A 19,785-nucleotide genomic window follows, 5' to 3' on the forward strand; every position below is an offset into this window, starting at 1 on the left:
TGTAGGCGTTGGTTTGGTTAGCAAGGAATATGTGGTTTCTAAGGTTTAAAGGCATGATGTTTGGATACACATACACACATACATACAAGCGATGTTTATTGAATGACTATCACTTACCATCGTAAATAAACTCCCCTACTAGCGATTTTTAGATACTGCGTGGTAAAACTCTTGGTTGGCGATCCAACGTTCTTTGCTTACTCTCGTGGCGGACTTTTGACTTGTCGCCGCCCGGGATTTCTCGGTCAACAGTCATCATTAACTACTCCGTATAGCACCACCATCCGCCTCTTTATGTACTCTTTTCTCACTTCACCATCGCAGTGACTACGCATTACTTGAAGAATCTAAAGCATTACGCAACTTGAGCTTCTACTAGTCTCCTCCTCCTTCCGCGATTAGCCTTGCCATTTCATCTACAATACTGCCCGCCTCATAGCTTCCGCCACACACGACCCCTATCAACCTGACATACATGGCCGAGGCCGAGCCCTCCCTCAACATCCCTTCTCTTCTCACTCTTGCCGTCGTATCGTTTTTCGTTATCCGGTGGTTTTTTTCACGGCCTGGAGATGGAAATGGGGAAAGTTCTGGACAGCGGAGCGGCTCTCGTTCCCGAGTGGATCCCGCGCAGGTTGAGCAGCTGGCACAGATGTTTCCGCAGCTAAACCGGAGAGATATCATGTGGGATTTGCAGCGGAATGGGGGCAGTGTGGCTGCTACGACTGAGAGGGTGCTAGGAGGGAGGGGTCTGGAAACCGTAAGTAGATTGTGATGCATATGTTGTATATTGAACTCAGGTCTACGCTGGCTAACACCTCTCTGTTCTTCTCAACTATAGCCGCCGCCTTCCTTTCAGCCAAATATACCTGAACCAGCAAGTCCCGCAATCCCAGCGACGTCAACAACATCATCAAAACAACCGACCGACGATCTCATTACACGATACAACCTCAGTTCGCGAATAAAGGAAGGTGTGGCTACAGTTGCCGCCGCCACCGATTCCAGCACAATTATAAGACCTGAAAGTGCATGGTCGCAAAATAAAAGTGAGAGACAACGGCTTCTCCAAAAGCGCCGGGACGATATGATTCTCGCGGCGAGGAGAAAGATGTTGGAAAAAGATGGCATCTCTGGTCAATCTTAGAAAGCTCGTTTTGAATTTCCCACTCTCAAAATGCCCAATCAGCGTTTCTTTCACAAACATCTGCTATATATGTGTGTGAAGACTATGGCTTGTACGGCCAAAAGTGACGGTACAGCATTAGGATCGTGGCGGCCCCAATTTCCCTATATGCGTGGGGTGTTTCTTCCGGCGCCGTATGGCCACTCCAGAGCATCGGTATGCTCCTAGCCCTTTATATCCTCGAAGTATAGACAACCGCAATATTGGCCCTCTTTTCGCAACGTTTTTCTTGCGCATCGGCGTCGCATTCTTGTTCGAGTGAAAATTGAATACTCTTAGTGTACTATAGCTCCATATCATCGTCTTCGCTGTAGTCGTTCTGCATACCACCTCCTGTCTCGGCTTGCTCTTTCAAAGCCTCTTCTTTCGATGCACCGATTTGCCTTGATAAAAATATTTAGTGAGCCTGTGACAGCTTCAAATAGCAAATAAAAGATAAGTAAGGGGTGTTGTCACATACCTTAAAGTCTCTGCGGCCGCAGACAAAAACCGCCTTGCTTCACCAATCTCCATCGCCCCCACGCCGGTCAATGGCAAGCCTTCTCCGCCGCCGATTGCTGTTATATCTACGTGCTCAGTAAACTTCCTCATTTTTGCCATGCGTATTTCTCGGATATCCCTTATAATGCGACGAATTTGATCGGGCTCGACAAGGTCATCGCTCGCCGAATCCAGCAACAAGGTTGCCAGCTCGAGCCAGTGATAAGGTAGCCATGGGGTCCGTGGGGGTACAGCTACGTCATCCACAACATTTTGAAGTAAAAATGGCGCAGAGGGAGTATATTGTTGACCATCTTGCGTGCGCCTAACTCCTGATTGCGCGCCTCGTCGCTGGTCTCGCCGCGATATTTTCCCGGTATATGAGGGCCAATCGAGCGGCGCAGGTGGTAGGAAAGTATCACTGTCAGTCTCGGCAGCTAGGAAATCAGAGAGCCATTCGGCATTTAGCCAGGGTGGTGGGAGAATATTAGCACGACGCTGCCGTTTTAACAGAAGAGCCAACCAGAGTGGCAGGGAGCTTCGACGAGGCGGGATCAGCGGCTCGACTGGACCCTAAGATGAGAGCATATTAGTATTTGGGCAGATAATACTTTGGGTGAGATGCGCTACGCCTCCTGCCTCTTCACTACCATCAATCACTAGGAATATTCGCGCGCTAGCCGCATACATTGATCAAGCAGGGTCGAACTCACACCAAGCAATTCTAAACCTTCAAGTCGCTGCCTAGGTACGACAGTTACCATTTCCATTTCACAAAGAAACGCGATTTCAGGAGGCGTCAGGCCTCGGGGTAGAGGGAACGCCATACCACCACATGTTCTATGTTCGTCGTCACTGCTTGGGCTTGAGGTTGGTGAGATGTGTCGGCGATTAGTCATCGGTATAAAAGCAGCGGAATTTATCTAAACTACGTAATACGGAGTATGTTGAAGTCGTAACCGCGGAGTACTCTGGACGGAGGAGCAAGCCGAATCTCTGTTTTCAGCATGTCACTCCAGGTCGCGTACAATACGTGTAATATTCAGAAAATGAGCCGCTGACTCTATGTTTCTTAGGGATGAACAGTGAAGGACATGGCAATTAGTACTCCGTACTCTGTAGCTTACAGGTTTGATTCTTGCTAGATGTGCGGAGTACTCCGTACCGAGGACAACAGTGAAAGCTATATTGCACAACTTTCTTCTTTTATTTAATACAGGATAATAATGGGGTGTCATCAGTCTTCAAAAAGACGAAGGAAAAAAGGAAAATCGAACCGCTATGAGTGGTGGATTTCTGAACCCAGAGCGATTTGAACGCTCAACCTTCAGATCTGGAGTCTGCTGCGCTACCGTTGCGCCATGGGTCCTTGGTTGGGATATGGCGAAATATCCATAATTGTGGCTTTCTGAGCACTAGTACTGCGACCGCCCCACCGCTCGGATAAACAGTTCCGCCATATCGGTACAATATTATCCCGTTCCGAGAAGCTTCGGAGACGGCTCCTGACAACTATACGAATCACACAACTCTTAGAATATTCGTTTAGAGCTGCTGCTTTCTGAGGATGAAGCAGCGTGTATCTTCTAGCTATGCGGCTTCAGCTACCTCGATAGCTCTTACGACCGCTGTTATCTCAACATGTATTCTCTGCTGGCTGGACAAAGTGAATAGAACGGTCGTTGACCCGTATCTGGATGAAGTTTTCCATGTCAGACAGTCGCAGACCTACTGGAGGCATCAATGGAGCCAATGGGATCCTAAGATTACTACTCCCCCCGGCTTGTATTTGCTCTCGTACTTGTTGGGCGCAGTGGGATTCTTGATTTCTCGGAAACCTACGATCCTATCTGCTTCATATCTTCGATCTCTCAATGGATTGGTACTTTTCAATTCTTTACCAATTTTGCTCAGGAATTTATTAAGAAGCATCTGGGCAGTAACGGACTCTTCTGTTTCTGAGAATAGCAATTTGGTGCCCGAAGAGTCGAACTGGGCATTCAGTCTCACTGCCCTAAATATCTGCCTTTTCCCGCCGATATTTTTTTTCTCTGGTCTATATTATACAGACTTAGCCGCATTGCTTATTGTACTGGAAGTTTACCGCCAGGACTTAAAGCGACCGAGCTATTCCAAGAATTCTCTTTGGAAGACTGTGTTTTCGTACCAGACTGCTCTCTTTACCCTGTCTGGAATAACTTCTCTGATATTCCGCCAAACGAATATATTCTGGGTTGCAGTCTTTCTTGGCGGTCTCCGAGTAATCAAAACGATTCGTTCCGTGCACACCGAAACTCAGGTGTCAGCTATCAACGCTGTTATCGAATCTAGCTGGAAGGATCGAAAACTGTACGATCCACTTGTTAGTGACGCAGCTTTCGAAGGTATAGTTTAAGCCAGGCCTTTGATAATATGTTGTATACCATAGAAAGTTAACATTCAATGCATAGATTACTTCAAGGCAGGGGTGTCAATTGGAATCGCGGCGGCTGCAAATATCTGTATCGTGCTCGCAGAGCTTCTGCCCTACTTAATGGTCCTTGGGTCTTTTGGACTGTTCGTTCTGTGGAATGGAAGTGTAGTTCTTGGTTAGAGTTTGTTTCTTTAAGTAATATCCAACGAGTACTGATTGATCTGCAGGTCATAAGGAATTTCATACAGCTAGCCTACACCTCCCACAGATGCTTTACATTTGGCCATACTTTGTTTTTTTTAGCTGGCCCTTGATAGCTACGCCCCGCGTGGTGGATTTCTGGCATGCGTTGCTCTCTAAAAACGGCCACGTTGCTGTCTGTCATTTTTTACCACGATTGACCATTGCAGCATGCTGTATTCTCTCCATGCTTCTAATAGTTCACTTCAACACTATTGTCCATCCTTTTACCCTAGCGGACAACCGACACTACGTATTTTATGTTTTTCGCCTTCTACTTCGAAAGCCGTTTATAAAATATGCAGTCACTCCGATATACTTTGTGTTTGGCTGGGCGACAAACGTGTGTTTCGGGGGAACATCATTTCGAAGGCTGGTTGCCTCTTTGGAGAACTCCAAGGTGGAGCTAAAGTCCAAAAAGAGCATTAAGAATTCTCCAAAGTTGATGAATTCTGAAATCAACAAAACCGATAGTTCGATTCGAGTTAGTTTCGTGCTTGTCTGGCTTGCGTCCACAACACTCTGCTTAATAACTGCGCCTCTCGTTGAACCACGATACTATATTATGCCCTGGGTAATATGGCGATTGCATATGCCACCTTCAACTTACCTTTTAAAGACCGAATATTCACCTTCAATAGCTTTACACCGGAGACTATTGCAATTTTTACCTCTTGTGCTTGAAGGGGCCTGGTATCTCATCATAAATGCGGCGACCGGGTATCTATTTTTATATAAAGGGTTCAAGTGGTCGCAGGAGCCGGAGCAGGTCCAGCGATTTATGTGGTGAGACTGGAATTAAAGCAGTTCTTATTGTAATATACTTGTTTGGGTATATGATAGTCGGCCATAGATCACCGACTGATATATATGGGCATGAAGCCCTTGTATACCATATCGACCGCTTTTGTTGGACATTGATTCACGATTGTGAACTAATACCCCCAGATCTGTGTTTCGGAACTTATTGGTTCCCAGTAATTCAAATGCTGTGGATATCCTACTTTCATCATTACGACCAAAAGATGGATCAAAAATAGGGGTTACTGAAAGGAGGAGAATGTTCGTATCGGGTTCGTCACCCGATACTGGCAACAGTATTACAAAGCACGACAAGACGTAGTACCATTCCTTCTAGTAGTCAATTGTGATACTTCGAGGCCAAAGCGAGTACTCCGTACGGAGTGCAAAAGTCCTGCCCAGGAAAACTTCCACATCTCGGCGTGTGTGAATGCTGACTAAGCACCCGGTTCCTGACGCCCGAAAAACGGCCTCAGTTGTTTAGCCGCTGCCACCACCTTACCTGGACGCTGTAGCCGGGCACAATCCGCTTAATTCCCGCTTGGTTGCTCGGCCCGGGCCCTGTGGCAGTTGAAGATAAGACGATACGGAAGATACGGGCGCGGGGGACAGCATTGTCACATCTATAAAATAGTGCCTGCATCCCGTCTCGGTTCTCTTGCTCTATACAACTGACCTACCCCCCAGTACCACCATCATGAAATAAAAACAAACGGCATAATCCTAAAAATTGCATAAAAACTGACTGCTTTAATTCATTTGTTTCAACAATGGCTATCTCACGTGCACAGCCTCTTGTCCCTCTCATGCGATCTCATTTCTCAAAACCGCTCACGACGTCGATATCCGTTCAATCTCGCGCTTTCAACATCCCTTCACTCTCCTCCTTTACCCCCCAGTTTTCTGCCCCTCCACCACGCTCTCTTTCCGCCTCACGGACTCTTTCTTTCCCGCCGCTTCCACTCTTCCGCATGATCTCTGCTGTGGAGTCATACCGAGACTTTCTTCCTTTCCTCACCGCGTCTACCGTTACAGCTCGCGACCGTACAACTGGCTATCCAACCCAGGCCTATCTTACGGTTGGGTACGGTCCACTTAGTGAAACCTTCCATTCTAAAGTAGAATGCGACGAATCTAAATGGACCGTGGGAGCAAGGAGCGGGGAAATTGCATTTCAACGCAAAGGGGAGGAGGGAAAGGATGGCGGCTTGTTTGAATATCTAGATACAATCTGGAAACTGGAACCCTTGGAAGGGAGAGCCGTGGGAATGGAGATGACGAAGGTGAATCTATCCGTGAACTTCCGTTTCAGAAACGCAATGCATGCTGCCATGATGAGCGCAGTGGAGAACCAAGTTGCTGGGTTGATGATTGAATCGTTTGAAAAGAGGGTCATTGAGGTCGAGGGTCGGAAGTGATTCAGCATTTTGGTATATGGAGTTTGAGCCTCTTTCGGGAACGTGGGGTTTTCTTGTTTGAGTAGAGTCACGATTCCTTAAAATGACGAGAACATAGACACGTTTCTCTATAGAGTCAGTTTTCCCCATAGATACGGTACATTGGGATTGACTCCCTATCCCTCTACGAAGAGGGAACCAGACGCCAAAAAAAAAAAAAATGGCAAAAATAGAAAAATGGTATTGATATTGTACATCGCTTGACCAAAAAACAAGTGCCAGATTCAAAATTGCCGGCTACGCATAGGCCCGCGCATAAGCACCAGGCAACTTTCTCCGAGTCATGACGTTGTCCGGCCCAATAGATTGGTAGGTCTGAGCCACAGCCTCCCAGTTGATACTGTTCCACCAGGCTTCGAGATACTGCGCTTTTCTACCAACGCCCCAATCCTGGAGCCATACGTGCTCCCATGTATTTACACAAAGAATTGGGTGAACATCGGCGCCACCGGGAGCAAGAGGTTTGGCTTTGGAATATCGTCCCATCGAACCATAGGTTCTGTTTGCGATTTTGCTAACCGCTTGATAAGGTTCACCGCTAACAATTCCAGTTGTCTCAGTAGCCATATCAATGGGTTGAAGACGGCAATGCGCGGCAGGATAGGGCGAGCCAGCGATATAAGTGCACAAAATTCTTAGTTCAGCAGTATCCTTTCTCTTTACTAGCCACACGAATCCTGGCCCAAACATGGCGTTGGCAGTCGCAAGGAATTCTGCCTTAAGTGACTCTAAAGACGAACACGATTCATCAATCGCTTCTAATAGCTTGGTGGGGATTTCGACAGGTTCGGGTGACTATATGAGCGATTTGTTAGATCAGACCCTGGAGGAGAATTGTCTCGATTAGATGCTCACAAGGTAATTAAAGAACAAATGGTTATTATGCGCCATCGAAGCATAGTTAAAAAGTGAGGCGTTACTAGCATCACGCGCGTACTTGGTTAAGAGTGATCCGGTGGCAACATCCGCATCGGGTTTCCCTAGAAACCTGTCAATCAACGGTCTATTGGGTGCCAACTCCAACTTTGAAGCCCTGAAAATGGGGACGGTAGGCCTACCTGCTGTCATCTCATTCAATTTATCCACGAGATAGCCCTGATATTGGTCCCAGGCCATATGAAAACCACTGGGAGATAACATACCCGGAACGCCATTCTCTTTGAAAATGTTGTAGTATGTCAATTTCGGAACAGAATGCAATTCTCGGCCATGGGTCTGCGATAAAAGTGTCTACAGAGAGCATGCACGATTAGCGTTTCTGTCGGGCAAGGAATTGCGTGTAAAACTGACTCTCGTTGAAGCCCCAGCACGCAGACCGAGCTGCGGCCGTAATAACCGTTGGGATATCATGAAGAACCAGACTGAACCATTGCCAACAGCCCGATGCTCGAGCCGAACTCGGTGTCGACGACTTTTTGCTTCAACTTTCAAGGCCAGAATTTCTAATGCCAAGGTCGCTAGTCCGATATAGGCCTAGCGCTGCGTGTTGGGACAACCAGCCAATCATAACGCTGATCCCTGGCTGGCATCCGCCCGCCTGACAAGGATCCCAATTTAGAACCACCAGAAGAAACTCAACGTCGCCCAACCATCGCGCTGCATTTGACGCTGTTTCAGACTCGACAGCCGCCCGTTTTCTTCAGAATCCTGGGCGTCTGGCTATCGTGTGCGACTAGTGGTCGAGTGGCCCATATTGGCTCTCTAGGTTGCTTGAAATAGCCACAATACCAAGTTTCCCCTTGCAATCATGTCTGCAGCGAGGGTCGCATGTCTGAAGCCTGCTGCTCGTGGAATCGCCATTCATATATTGAAACGATTCCTTTTTCTATGTCTTTCGTCAAGTCTGGCTTACTTTCCACCTTTTATACCGAGTTGAACTCGTGTGCTGTTTTTATTGACCATTTTCTTCAACTGAGTTGAAGAGCGTTTTCTTCTAGCATGCTATCTCATCTATTCTGAATTATCTACTTGTACCACCGGGGCCTCTTATTCTTCCTAATCTTTCAACTTTCAGTATTCTAGTTTCGTACCTTGGTCATAGAAATGCGACATTCACAGCACATCGTGCTCAGCGCCCTTCAGCTTCTAAGTGTTTCCCATTCAGCCTCCGTACCAGGACTCGTTTCCAATGTGCTGCGTCGAGACGACGCCTCTTGCCCAGGCCAAAACCTATTAAGGTGCCCTGACAAAAATCTTCCGTCCAATTTCTGTTGTCCACCGTCGTCATCTTGCCTTAGTTTGGATGATTCTAGAACACTAATTTGCTGTCCGAATGGAAGTGATTGCACCAGTATTAAGACCATCACCTGCGACATACAGCGGCAAAATGTTGCAATAGACCCTTCCAGCCTTGTTAAGACGGTACGGCTTACAGACCCTCTCACGCAATGTGGAAGCGGTTGTTGCCCGCATGGATATGGTTGCTTCAACGGAAACTGCAAAATCATGAATAAAAACCCTCTAAGTTCTGCTACCTCCACGTCGGCTGCGCTGAGCTCTACTTCAACCTCCACTTCTAGCACAACAGCAGAGACCCCGGTTCACACACCCAATACCGATGTTTCACCCTGCCAAGCCCCTGGCTGTCCGTCGTTTCCTGGCGGAGCGGTTGCCGCTGGCTTTTTCCCTGGATTAATTGCTGGCCTTCTATTGGGGCTTGCATTCTATTTCTTGCAAAAGCGTCGAGCGAACCGAACACCAGCCGCCTCATCCAAACCTGGCCCCTTTAGACAAAGGTCGGACGATAATATGATCCTCCATATATCAGATCCCATACCCTCTAGTGCGCAAGGCTCCATCCGCACTGACTTTCTTCGTCATCAAGGAAGCTCAGAGAATAGCCCTAAAAGCCGATCAATTAGGGCGCGTGCGAGTACGCGAGTAAAAAGTTTATTTGCTCCTAAATTGACTATCACTGTCCCGGATGCGTCAACTATGCCTATCACTCCTCCACAACAAATATACCCACGTACCCAACAAACCATGGAAAGTATACGGGTTTACAGTCCAATTCAACTGAACGAAGGGACTGCCCGACCAAGTCGGAATATCAATGAAACTAATTTCCGCCCGCCTACTACTTTCAGCCAGATGATGGAAAGGGTCGGCTTCCAGAATCCGCGAGGAAGCCCACGTTATCAGGTCGGTGAACCCGAGCAACAACAAGCACAAAAACGATTTTACCAAAATGAACATACGCTTCGGCCCGGGATATAATATTTTTTTGGCTCGACTGTTTTATATTACAATATATTTATAAGAACATGCAATACTGCGTACAAAAGCGTAATAGCACAGATTCTTCTTGCATTTAAACATCTGAGGTAGTTATATATGATGGAGGTTGAAATCAGTGTCAAATAGAAACAATTTAGAAAGCGCAGGGTACCTGCTACAAATAGAATCTCGCCAAAAAGCCGTGCCAACACAGTTTTAGCCTAGATATCATATTTTCCTCGTTTTCCACCAGGACACAAGCCTCTTGACTTCCTTGATTAATCCCAGCACCAACGGGACTCCAATGGGTCCCAGGAGAGGCAGGTAGACCGCAACCTTATGCTCATCTGGAAAATATACCTGTCCAACCATACTTTTTTCAAAGAAGCTCCTCTCTGCTTCATTCTCGGCAATGCGAGCAGAAGCGAGGGCCTGCATGAAATTCCCATCTCGTAAGAGGTCACATGCAGAGGATAGATGGGAGAGCGTTCTTGATACGGACGTAGCAACATTTGCTGGGATAGGAATTGATGGAAGAGAGCGAGTGAGTCGGGCTAGAGATCCCATGGTAGAAGAGGCAGAGATTAGTAAGGACGCTGTGTTCATTCGAATCAAGTGTTGAAGGCGTAATGGTAGAGAAGATGGGGAAGTCGGCACTCCTAGGAGGGAGAAAAGTTGGTGAGAGAATGTGGATAGCGCACGATGAAGGGATTCTTTGGTAAGGTGGGATGGATTTTTAGGAGACTCATTCGCGAGGGACACGGGTGGGTTGAGAATAGCAACTCCCCCCCATTGAGGAATTAGCCAGCTTGTTGCGAGGCTTTCTTTGATGACGAGGGGTGATTGGGTGGGCGCCGGAACGTAGAGAATGAAATTGATTGTGGGCCCACGACCAATGCTAGGGTTTAACGGCCATTCTGCAGCATTAATAAAAGCACTAAGATCTTCCTTCTTAAGAGTCCATGCTTCTCGAGCCTGGTCGTATTCAAGAGGCGTGAAAGTCGGAGAGAAAGCGGCATAGAGTTGGACCTGAGTGGTGATCGTGAAATTGCTTATCGGAGAAAGGGTAGTAAGAAGAGGCATCAAGTATTCCTGCAGAGCTGGCTCGATATCCCACGACGAGGGTTCTGCACCAGGAGTAAAGAGAGAAAAGCTTAGGTGATACGTATCCGCGTACTTGAAGGAGCGGCTGATCCGGCGAGCAATAGAGTCCAGCAGCTCTGGAGCAACAGACCCCATAGCTGTATTCCGTTGATCCTTTATGCTACCATGTGAAGACTGCAGCCCTGCCGTTGATCTGCTAGTGATCGAGGGTTGGAGGACGGGACCTAACATGTTACTTTTGGAGAGAATGTATTGCAGTGTGGCCTTCTCCTCACTGAATAGATTCTGTAACTCCCTAGCAATAAATGAAGCTAGAGGCGACTGTGATGCTGATTGTTGTTGTATTTGGCTGGATGGATACGAAATATCCAGTCGTTCGACATACTGATGCAAACTTGAAATCGGCGCTGTAATGTTATCACTTGGGAGGAGTCGTACAACAAGGGCGGCAGTATTCGAGGTATTGAAATCTGTATCAAGACCCACGATGTTTGCGGTGTCTTCATCAAGACCTTGTGGCTTCTCCACTAGCTGGAGTCGAAGGTGGTGAGCAGGGAAGTCGTTAAGATCGTCCAGCGCGTGCTGTGTCGATTGAACAAGATTCCTCGCGTCTTGGGTCTGAACTAAAGGAGCTTGGACTTTTATTTGAAGTGGAAACACTGGTCGGCATGACTGAGATCGAAATGAATTAGATGGTTCTCCCTCATCATGGCGGACCAACGTACCTTGCCAGCAGCCCAGTCTATCATATCATCAAGTGGAAGTCGAGCTCTGTAAATAGACGTTGTCTTTGACCACATTGGAACCCCCAATAACACTATCACTGCCCAAAATGCCCATATCACAAGCGACCTGGTGCGAATTGCTTCCGGCTTCTCAGGCGGAGGGCCGAGTTGAGCGTTCGCCACATTTTTGCCTTCCGTTGTCAAGGATTCGGTTTCTGCTGTATTTGTAGGTTCAGCGGGAGTGCCCGCGGACAAATTCCTGGCGCCTCCATGTCGATTCGGCATTGTTAGCTCATGTTCTAGTCTGTGCTGGTTGAGGAAGAGTAAGTTGACTCCAGCTTGCACCGAAATCCGCGACTCCAGCTTGGCAGCCCGTTCTAGCAGCTCAACACAAAACGACGGCCAGGGGTGTACGGGCTTCCATTGAACCGCGACAAGACTCTCATTACGATGAATAATAAAAAGTGGCCTACATAAGAAGTATTGATAGAAGGATTTTTCATTTGAGACAAGGTAGCTGTATTGCTAACTTGACAACTATCGGTGCATTTAATGCGGGTGGGCCAAATCGCCCATTACTCAGTAGCCATCGCTCTTAACTCAGCCACGCTTGGGCCGGAAGTTGGTAGTCTATTTTTGCAGTGATAAAGCCGTGTTTTGTTGTAGATTTTATTGCCCAGGTAGCTAATAGCTTTTAAATTGACTTCGGGCGCCAGAAGTCCTTTCTTGATAGTCTCCAGGACATCTTGCAAGCTATGAAGATTTGCTTGCATCACAGCATGCACGTACCTTCTGATAGCAGTTTGGCACAGCTAATTTCTATCGCTTGTTGCTAATGGCGATTGGCTTGGGAAATATTTGAATATTGCTGAGATACTCCGGGGAGAATCACTTCTCATCGACAATGGTCTTGCGGTTTCCCACAGCGTATTCCTTTTCGAATAGTTTTTGAATTGGTTTAGCAGCCTACAAGTAGCGTTAGCCGTACCAAACTCAGTCGTCTATCACATATGTTGAAGGATCTCACATCAATGAAACGTTCCAAGTCTGCGTCTAGGCTAGCAAGATCGTCTCTTCGTTTCTTATTCTCCGCTATTAGGGCTTGCTTCCGTTTCAAGAGTTCTTGCCTAGCTTGCTCCAGTTTTTCGCGCTCAGCGTGCTCATGGTTTATACGTGCAACCATAAGTTCGTTTTGGTCGCAGTCGACATGCTCTGGATAAAGTTTGAGGAACTCCTCGACAGGAATCAAGGGCAGCGACATGTAGGAGTGACTGCAGACGATTAGCAAATACAGTCAAGCGAGACTTAGGGAACCTTACTCATATGACTCGCATGCAGCAATCTCCCCACTCAGATGTCGTTGCTCATAGTATAAGTTCTGGAGATGCAAGTGAAGCCGATCGACCTCCTGGCGAGCTTCTGCAGTAGCTTGCTTCGTTGATCGGACGTTAAAAACAGCATCGCGATTCAGGCCTCGTAGCTGAGCAAGCAATGAAAAAACTAGTTTCTGCTGCTTCGAGATGCTTAGAGTGGTCTCCTTGGGTAGCGGCGCAGTGATGGCGGTTGGGTCAAGTAAAGCAAGGAGGTTTTGACATTCAGAGACCGTTTTAGAGCTAGCTGCAAGCACCGGCAGCAGAGAGGAATCAGTAACAATCTCTTCTACAGCCATTTTTGCAGTGGTTGCAGAGCTCAGTCGTGTCTCGGTCGTGGTTTGGGATGAACGCCGAAATCAAGACACGCTTAGCTAATCAGAGACTAGCCAAACTCTGACTAGCGCCATACGCGGATCAATGTTGGTACGGTTCCTAGGCTAAGCCGTATACGGCTAGTTGAGTCCCAATGTTACCGCCTGTTACAGGTCAACAAGCAGGTTCAACGCTCGCGGGTGGTACTGGTACGTACCAAGACCCCTGAGCTTCCACAGCCACGGCCACCGCCGACGATTCAGGCTTTTGCATCGCCAGAAATACCTGCAGAGCCCACTTCGACGACCGCCAACTGGCCGCGTTTTAGGGCCGCGGGGAATCCTCCGAGAACGCCTTGACGTGGGCATCACAAGACGCTACGCCGCTGGGCACCCAGCCCTGTCGCGCCGTGCCCGCTGCGAGGCTTTTCATTTGCAGCGGTACCCCACTTCACTGGGACCTTTGGCTTCCGCTTTCTCCCTTATTATACGTCAGCTGCCCGCATTCTCTTCAGTCTTTCTTCCATTGTCCCATAAATCGCCGGTGTCTTCCCCTCCGGTTCCTCTGACAGCCTGCTGTGTTTTACTTTCAGACGACAGCAAAACGTTAGATAGTCTAGCTACTGAGTTCCTGGTCGTGAATACCTGCTACTCCGAGTTGCTACGCCTCGCCAACCTCCCCCAGAAGTACAAGAGCCTCGATATCTGGGGGAGCTGCTCATTTACCTATCGTTGCATACTCTCGTATCCATGGCTTGCGCCACGTCCCCCGTGGCCGTGGAATCTCATGCTGAACAAGCGCAAATGACAGAAACCACCAGTTTACTGTCTGCATCAGATATCCTACGAAGTCGAAGGCGCAGACACTCATTTCATTCGGTTCGCAGACTCTCGTGTGACTACGATGCCGACGCTATCTTCTTAAGAGTAAGTAGAAGCGGGTGTGCCGTGCTATTGTCACTGACGTTGGTTGTACGCGCGTAGGTTGAATTGTTTCTAGCAGATCTAGAACGGCGGCTACAATGGCTGGAGAACTACAGACAATCACATATAGCAGACGTCGATTCCGGCTTAAAGCGAGCATACTCCGCTTTACAGACTGTAAGGGAGAAATGTTGCCATGCATCTGGTGAGCTTATGGGAAGTGGGAAACGTCGAGCAAGAATAGTGGTAGAAACGTTGGAGGAGCAATATAACCATGCGCTTGCAACCAAAGAAACACTGGAACAGAAAGCACAAGCAAGTATGCGACTCATGGAAAGCTTTTTATTAGAACTCGAATCAAGTGTACACGCCGTTAAAGATCGAGGGATATATGGTGCACTTGATGAGGGGTGGCGTGCTGTTGATTCGGGCCTAAACCATGCTCGAGTGGTGCTCGATGAGGGGATGGAACGCGCCCGACATGCGCAGCTCGCTCTATGTGAAAGTATCGAGCGCGCCATTCTGCTGGCCAAAGAGAAGCGACTTATCACCTATGCAGATCTCCCTCATCCCTGGAGGGTCAACCCCCACATCCTGGATGGCTATCGTTTCACGACCTCCAAAATCGAATGCGTGACTTCAGTTTTTACCTTCTCGAACGAACTCGTCAACATCTGGTCTCATCTAATTGGTTTAATTATCGTTCTCGCCGTGGCATTCTATTTTTACCCGCTCAGCCCCAACTTCTCTCTTAGCACCAAAGCTGACATCGCTGTGGCTGCTATTTTCTTCACGGCCGCCTCCAAATGTCTCGTCTGCAGCACGGTATGGCACACCATGAACGGCATTGCATCACAGACCTTAATGGAGCGATTTGCCTGCGTGGATTATACTGGAATATCCTTTCTAGTCGCCGCGTCTATCGTTACAACTGAATATACGGCATTTTACTGCGAACCCCTTTCTCGTTGGATTTATATCCTTATGACATCTTCTCTCGGCATTGCTGGCCTCATCCTTCCCTGGCATCCTACTTTTAACCGCGCTGATATGGCCTGGGCCCGTGTCGCTTTCTACGTTACTCTTGCACTGACTGGATTCGCCCCACTTATTCAGTTAAGCTACACTCGAGGATTTACGTGGTGCCTATATTTCTATTCACCCATAATGAAAAGTCTTCTTGTATACTTTTCGGGTGCTTGCATCTATGCTTCCCAAGTTCCTGAACGCTGGTGTCCCGGCCTGTTTGATTATTTTGGTGGCAGCCATAACATCTGGCATATCGCAGTGCTGGGTGGGATTTTGTTTCACTATCATGCGATGCAACACCTCTTTACTGGAGCTTTCACACGCGCGGCAGGCGAATGTCCGGTTTTAAAGTACTAATCGCTTCTGAGCAGGTAACAAAAGCGCATAAACCGGGGTTTTCAGGTCCCCGAAATACTCCTAGCTAATTCAGAGAATCGATCTCTAACCCGTCCCCCGCCATTTCTCATACCGATCGCCTGTCCGTATACGGGGTACCCTTGGCGAGCTGGTTTCCTACGGCTTTCATCAAAGCAAGAACGCTACGTGAATAATGCTTTTTTGGAGCACTATGGGTGAAGAAGTATTGAATATACTCGGCTCATTTCATATCGCAATATACCCTGGCACGCTTTTTGGAATACTGCCTGAATAGATACAAATGCGAGATAGAAACGAGCGAAAAAGGATCTCGATAAATTATGTTTTTGTGTGTTTGCAGCGCAATTAAATGACGGAATATTTTCTGTTGATATTTTCATATACATTTCTAGTACATAGCATATTTTGTTAAAAGGTAAAGTGACCAACGTTGAAACCTCTCATTGAAGATGTGCAAATTTTGACTAGTTCAAAATATCTATAGTTTTGTCAATAATCACTCTCGACTATTAGCCCACAGCTATCTATTCTGCGGGGGTGGGTCGGGAAACAATAGCTCATCCTATCTCTTTAATAGGAGGTTGACATTTTGGAGATCCACATATACTCCGTATAGTGCTCCTCTGGTTATTATTGCTTTTCATCTTACATCTCAACTATTAAGCTCGGCTGCTTCGCCCCCAAGCAAGGCCCGGGAGCGCTCATCTGAGCGTAAATCACGCTTTTGGAACCGGCCTTGAATCCAGCAGCGATACATTTTTAATTTTCGCTTGCGGTTCACAATTAGCCTGCGATCCACCGCGAGGTCAATGACATCGAATCCAGCGCTGGGGTTCGGCGTGACCTCAGCCGGTAAATCCCCCGCTTCTTCTTCATACCTGGGCAGGCCTCCACTGGGAGTCCATTTACTCCATATGTGGGCCAGTTCGTCCTTTTCAAAGAAGTATACCCTAGTACCATCGCCTCTGACATAAAAATTCTCGTCCATATAACGCCCCTTCTTGAACCTTACTTGCGCTAGGTCACCTCGACCATAATCTCGGAATAAAACCTGTCCTCCGGGCTTCAAAAGTCGATATATGTTCAATAGAGCACGCGTCCATTGGTCTGGTGCCAAAGCAGAGAATATGAAGACCATTACTGCCACATCGACAGTGTTTTCATTAATCCCTGGTGGAAGGGAGTCATCCCCCTCTGCTGTAACATCCCACACATCAGCTCTGATATACTGTTCATTATAATTTTCATTCCCACGTATCACTTCAATCGCTTTTTTGGAGTAGTCACAAGCATGTATTTTAAGCTCTTCATTAGAATTATTGGCCAGGATTGGAAAGGCGGTGTTTCCTGCTCCCGCACCGATTTCCAAAACCAACTTCGAGCCTGCATCAGCTTTTGTAACTTCCGCGAGCACGGGGAATTCTTGCTGCAGCCATTTCCGATTCTTAAAAAAGTTACCAGTATTATTCTTATAAAACAAATTCCACCACTTTGCCGGGTCCGAATTAAACCGTTGACGATCGAAATCCGAGACTGGCGCCTCGCGCTGCTTGGCTATTTGAAGCTCTGTATATTGCTTATAGTCTGCATCTGTTTCAACGTGATCCCAAGCGTTGAATTCAAACACATCGTCGCCTTCTTCAAGGAACCGAGATCCAAATTGAAAAGGATCTGTCCGCTTTTGATTGTTGGAAGGGTCGTGCGACCGGTGGCGGGGAACCTGAGGAGGCTGGACAAGTTGGGCTATCGTCGCATAATCGTCGAAACCCTCGAGGGGTGAAAGTGACATCTGAACTGCGGTTTCTTCGGTATGCCGCTGGATGACCAGATGGCTGCAGAGTGGGGTAAAAGCGAGCTTAGTGGGTGTCAAAATCGGCGGTAGGAAACAGGTAGTAATATAGGAATTTCAAATAAGCTTAGTTTATGGCAGGCCGAGCTTTTTTTAACGGCGAAACAGTGAACTTTTCGAACAAGTGATCTTGATATCTCCTGCTCGTCGTGCGATATACCGCTCGTAATTTTGACAACGGTATCGATACACTGATAACGGATCAACGTTATTCCTGCTTATCGTTCTTGTAAAGTAAACTTCATTTGATTCGATGATGGGAGCCGACGTAATGCCGTGTACGATACAGAGGAGACAGCCGCGAACCCCAACAGATACGCGTATGGCATCGTACTAGGCCTAGGCCTTCCCCTGCAAGCTCAGCCTCACACCCAACAAGCCGCATTTCTAGACGCTGTGATTGTTTCCCCGCAGATCTGGCTTCTCTGATATGAATCTTCCACTCTGGCTCAACCCAGCAAGCTAGCAACACCCTTTTCTCGCGATTGTCATATCCCCTTCTCCTGGATCGAATATGTCTTGACGATAAGGAGCCATTATCGCCGATATTCATGGCCTTGAGCAACAACAGATGTTTAAGGGGCTGACGAGGGCCTTCTTTCCATTGTCGTTTTTGCCATATCATCACCAAAGCTTTCCGCACACTTCTGATAGTTATTTGCCGACTGTCGCTATTGGACGTTGTTGTGTTGAGTGACAAAGTATACGCCAACATGGCATTCCTGGCCTCCATCTTTTGCTGCATTTCAAATGCCCACAGTCAAAAAGGCCCGAAGCCTTCCTCAACGCAGCATCAGTCTCCCCACATTCCTGGTATGATGGCCGATCCCATTACTGGTAACGTTGGCAACGTGGTGGATGATCCATATGGCCCCTGCGCACCACTCCCCGCATACACGCCTCGTGCCTTTGATGTCAACGATGAAAAACCCCCTGCCTTTGAGGACCTTAGCTTTCCGACGCATCTGCGACTCTCAGAGTACCCAGTGGACGAGAAGACACCACTTGATTTTCAAGTCAATCAAGCACGGACGAAGGTGAGCGACGACCACTCGTCTGATGCCTCGTCAGCGTTCTCCGTGCCCAGCAGCCTTGGGAACACGTCCACAGCAACCAGTGAGACGCCACCACCACCCTACTCCATTCAATCGTCGCGAGCAGCCTCGCGTAGGTCCATGTCCATCTGCACAAGTGCCACCGGGATGACGCAAGCCAACGATGTATTATTGTCACCAGTTACACAGCCGCAGCCCGTGCTACACCGACCTGATGGCTCGGCGGCCCCACCTCAGCCCATCCCGCAACAGTGGAGCTGGCAGCCCACGGCAGATTGCCCATTCCCTCCAACAGCATATTCGAGGCCATGAGTTCCCCTCGCGCTCCCTTACCGCACCAAGCAGCCTTATTAGCTATCCTACACCTTTCGAACACCGAAACCTATTTTGGGGCACCGATACCTACATCATCACCTCCCCACAGATTTCTACTTACATGGGCCAGCAGGCCCGTACTACCAGCGGATTCCATGTTGCTTTGCCCAACGCTTTATATATTTATTACGGACTTGATTGACGCTATTTAACCAGCACACTAATTCCATTGACCTTTTTCATGGTATATGATTTCTAAGTATGAATTTCGGCATCACCGATGCACATGACGATCAACATTTTTTTGTATATCCCCTACTCCCAGGAAAATCGTATCGGAGCTTGGTCGCTGATAACGGATTGCCAACACTGATAATCCTACACGATAGCAGCTGAGCAATCACTATTCATTTGCTCCCATGTTCATGGCTTCCATAACGATCTTGCACATTTATATACTACGTCCTTCTTTCTGCTATTTCTCTTTTTTTTGCCCCATTTATATGGGCGTATCGATTCTCCGTTTCTTGTTTATGACCCACCACGCCCTCTACTAAAAGGACTCGGAATGAGTTTTCATTTGTGTATCTTAAGCGCCTTTATAAACAGTATAAATAGAAATCTTTATTGAAGACAATGAGTTTCCCAGAGTCAGCACAACCAGGAAAGTGACAAATTAGTAAATCATCAAATAAACAGCATGTAGGAAAAATCAGAGCCAGAGATATTACACCCGCTAAATGCTCCCCTCCCCGTAGGTGCGGAATAGTATGAATTTATCTTCCCCTTGAGAATTATTCCCCCAATTAAAGCAAATCCCATCGCCTGAAAATGTGCTTTTTTCGGACTCCCCGGATTCGGACGCAACAAAGTAGGGAAAAAAGAAGAACACAAAAAAAATGGTATTTCGTTAAAGACGGCACTGGAAA

The 19,785-nt window shown here is 47.6% G+C and overlaps 11 protein-coding genes and 1 non-coding gene across 12 annotated transcripts; 6 read left to right on the forward strand and 6 right to left on the reverse strand.

Annotated features, from left to right (window-relative positions):
* Positions 1–475: 475 nt before the first annotated feature.
* LOZ57_003167 (uncharacterized protein) lies at positions 476–1,147 on the forward strand (the record flags this gene model as incomplete). Its single annotated transcript, XM_049252220.1, has 2 exons — positions 476–760; positions 842–1,147. 2 exons carry the CDS (start codon positions 476–478, stop codon positions 1,145–1,147), a joined length of 591 nt encoding a protein of 196 aa, XP_049108724.1.
* A 322-nt stretch (positions 1,148–1,469) lies between these two features.
* PSF2 (DNA replication protein psf2) lies at positions 1,470–2,565 on the reverse strand (the record flags this gene model as incomplete). The annotated part of the gene is made up of 3 exons (XM_049252221.1): positions 1,470–1,569; positions 1,647–2,239; positions 2,380–2,565. The coding sequence occupies 3 exons, from the start codon at positions 2,563–2,565 to the stop codon at positions 1,470–1,472; spliced, it is 879 nt and encodes a 292-aa protein (XP_049108725.1).
* Positions 2,566–2,963: 398 nt separating this feature from the next.
* On the reverse strand, positions 2,964–3,035 carry LOZ57_003169. The gene has a single exon. It is a non-coding gene; the product is annotated as a tRNA-Trp (tRNA).
* Positions 3,036–3,233: 198 nt separating this feature from the next.
* On the forward strand, positions 3,234–4,259 carry ALG10 (glucosyltransferase; the record flags this gene model as incomplete). The annotated part of the gene is made up of 2 exons (XM_049252222.1): positions 3,234–4,050; positions 4,117–4,259. The coding sequence occupies 2 exons, from the start codon at positions 3,234–3,236 to the stop codon at positions 4,257–4,259; spliced, it is 960 nt and encodes a 319-aa protein (XP_049108726.1).
* A 1,631-nt stretch (positions 4,260–5,890) lies between these two features.
* Positions 5,891–6,538, forward strand: COQ10 (Coenzyme Q-binding protein coq10, mitochondrial; the record flags this gene model as incomplete). Its single annotated transcript, XM_049252223.1, has 1 exon — positions 5,891–6,538. One exon carries the CDS (start codon positions 5,891–5,893, stop codon positions 6,536–6,538), a length of 648 nt encoding a protein of 215 aa, XP_049108727.1.
* Positions 6,539–6,814: 276 nt separating this feature from the next.
* On the reverse strand, positions 6,815–7,927 carry LOZ57_003172 (uncharacterized protein; the record flags this gene model as incomplete). Its single annotated transcript, XM_049252224.1, has 4 exons — positions 6,815–7,372; positions 7,433–7,557; positions 7,636–7,807; positions 7,868–7,927. The coding sequence occupies 4 exons, from the start codon at positions 7,925–7,927 to the stop codon at positions 6,815–6,817; spliced, it is 915 nt and encodes a 304-aa protein (XP_049108728.1).
* A 1,095-nt stretch (positions 7,928–9,022) lies between these two features.
* Positions 9,023–9,793, forward strand: LOZ57_003173 (uncharacterized protein; the record flags this gene model as incomplete). Its single annotated transcript, XM_049252225.1, has 1 exon — positions 9,023–9,793. One exon carries the CDS (start codon positions 9,023–9,025, stop codon positions 9,791–9,793), a length of 771 nt encoding a protein of 256 aa, XP_049108729.1.
* A 228-nt stretch (positions 9,794–10,021) lies between these two features.
* GPI17 (GPI transamidase component) lies at positions 10,022–11,907 on the reverse strand (the record flags this gene model as incomplete). Its single annotated transcript, XM_049252226.1, has 2 exons — positions 10,022–11,569; positions 11,623–11,907. The coding sequence occupies 2 exons, from the start codon at positions 11,905–11,907 to the stop codon at positions 10,022–10,024; spliced, it is 1,833 nt and encodes a 610-aa protein (XP_049108730.1).
* Positions 11,908–12,510: 603 nt separating this feature from the next.
* LOZ57_003175 (uncharacterized protein) lies at positions 12,511–13,291 on the reverse strand (the record flags this gene model as incomplete). The annotated part of the gene is made up of 3 exons (XM_049252227.1): positions 12,511–12,588; positions 12,650–12,893; positions 12,942–13,291. The coding sequence occupies 3 exons, from the start codon at positions 13,289–13,291 to the stop codon at positions 12,511–12,513; spliced, it is 672 nt and encodes a 223-aa protein (XP_049108731.1).
* Positions 13,292–14,056: 765 nt separating this feature from the next.
* On the forward strand, positions 14,057–15,616 carry IZH3 (inc metabolism membrane protein; the record flags this gene model as incomplete). The annotated part of the gene is made up of 2 exons (XM_049252228.1): positions 14,057–14,233; positions 14,291–15,616. 2 exons carry the CDS (start codon positions 14,057–14,059, stop codon positions 15,614–15,616), a joined length of 1,503 nt encoding a protein of 500 aa, XP_049108732.1.
* Positions 15,617–16,289: 673 nt separating this feature from the next.
* On the reverse strand, positions 16,290–17,426 carry LOZ57_003177 (uncharacterized protein; the record flags this gene model as incomplete). Its single annotated transcript, XM_049252229.1, has 1 exon — positions 16,290–17,426. One exon carries the CDS (start codon positions 17,424–17,426, stop codon positions 16,290–16,292), a length of 1,137 nt encoding a protein of 378 aa, XP_049108733.1.
* A 773-nt stretch (positions 17,427–18,199) lies between these two features.
* LOZ57_003178 (uncharacterized protein) lies at positions 18,200–18,853 on the forward strand (the record flags this gene model as incomplete). Its single annotated transcript, XM_049252230.1, has 1 exon — positions 18,200–18,853. One exon carries the CDS (start codon positions 18,200–18,202, stop codon positions 18,851–18,853), a length of 654 nt encoding a protein of 217 aa, XP_049108734.1.
* Between the last annotated feature and the right edge of the window lie 932 nt (positions 18,854–19,785).

This window comes from Ophidiomyces ophidiicola (assembly GCF_022830035.1).
Source record: "Ophidiomyces ophidiicola strain CBS 122913 chromosome Unknown scaffold_10, whole genome shotgun sequence".
In the NCBI taxonomy this organism is placed as follows: Eukaryota; Fungi; Ascomycota; class Eurotiomycetes; order Onygenales; family Onygenaceae; genus Ophidiomyces; species Ophidiomyces ophidiicola.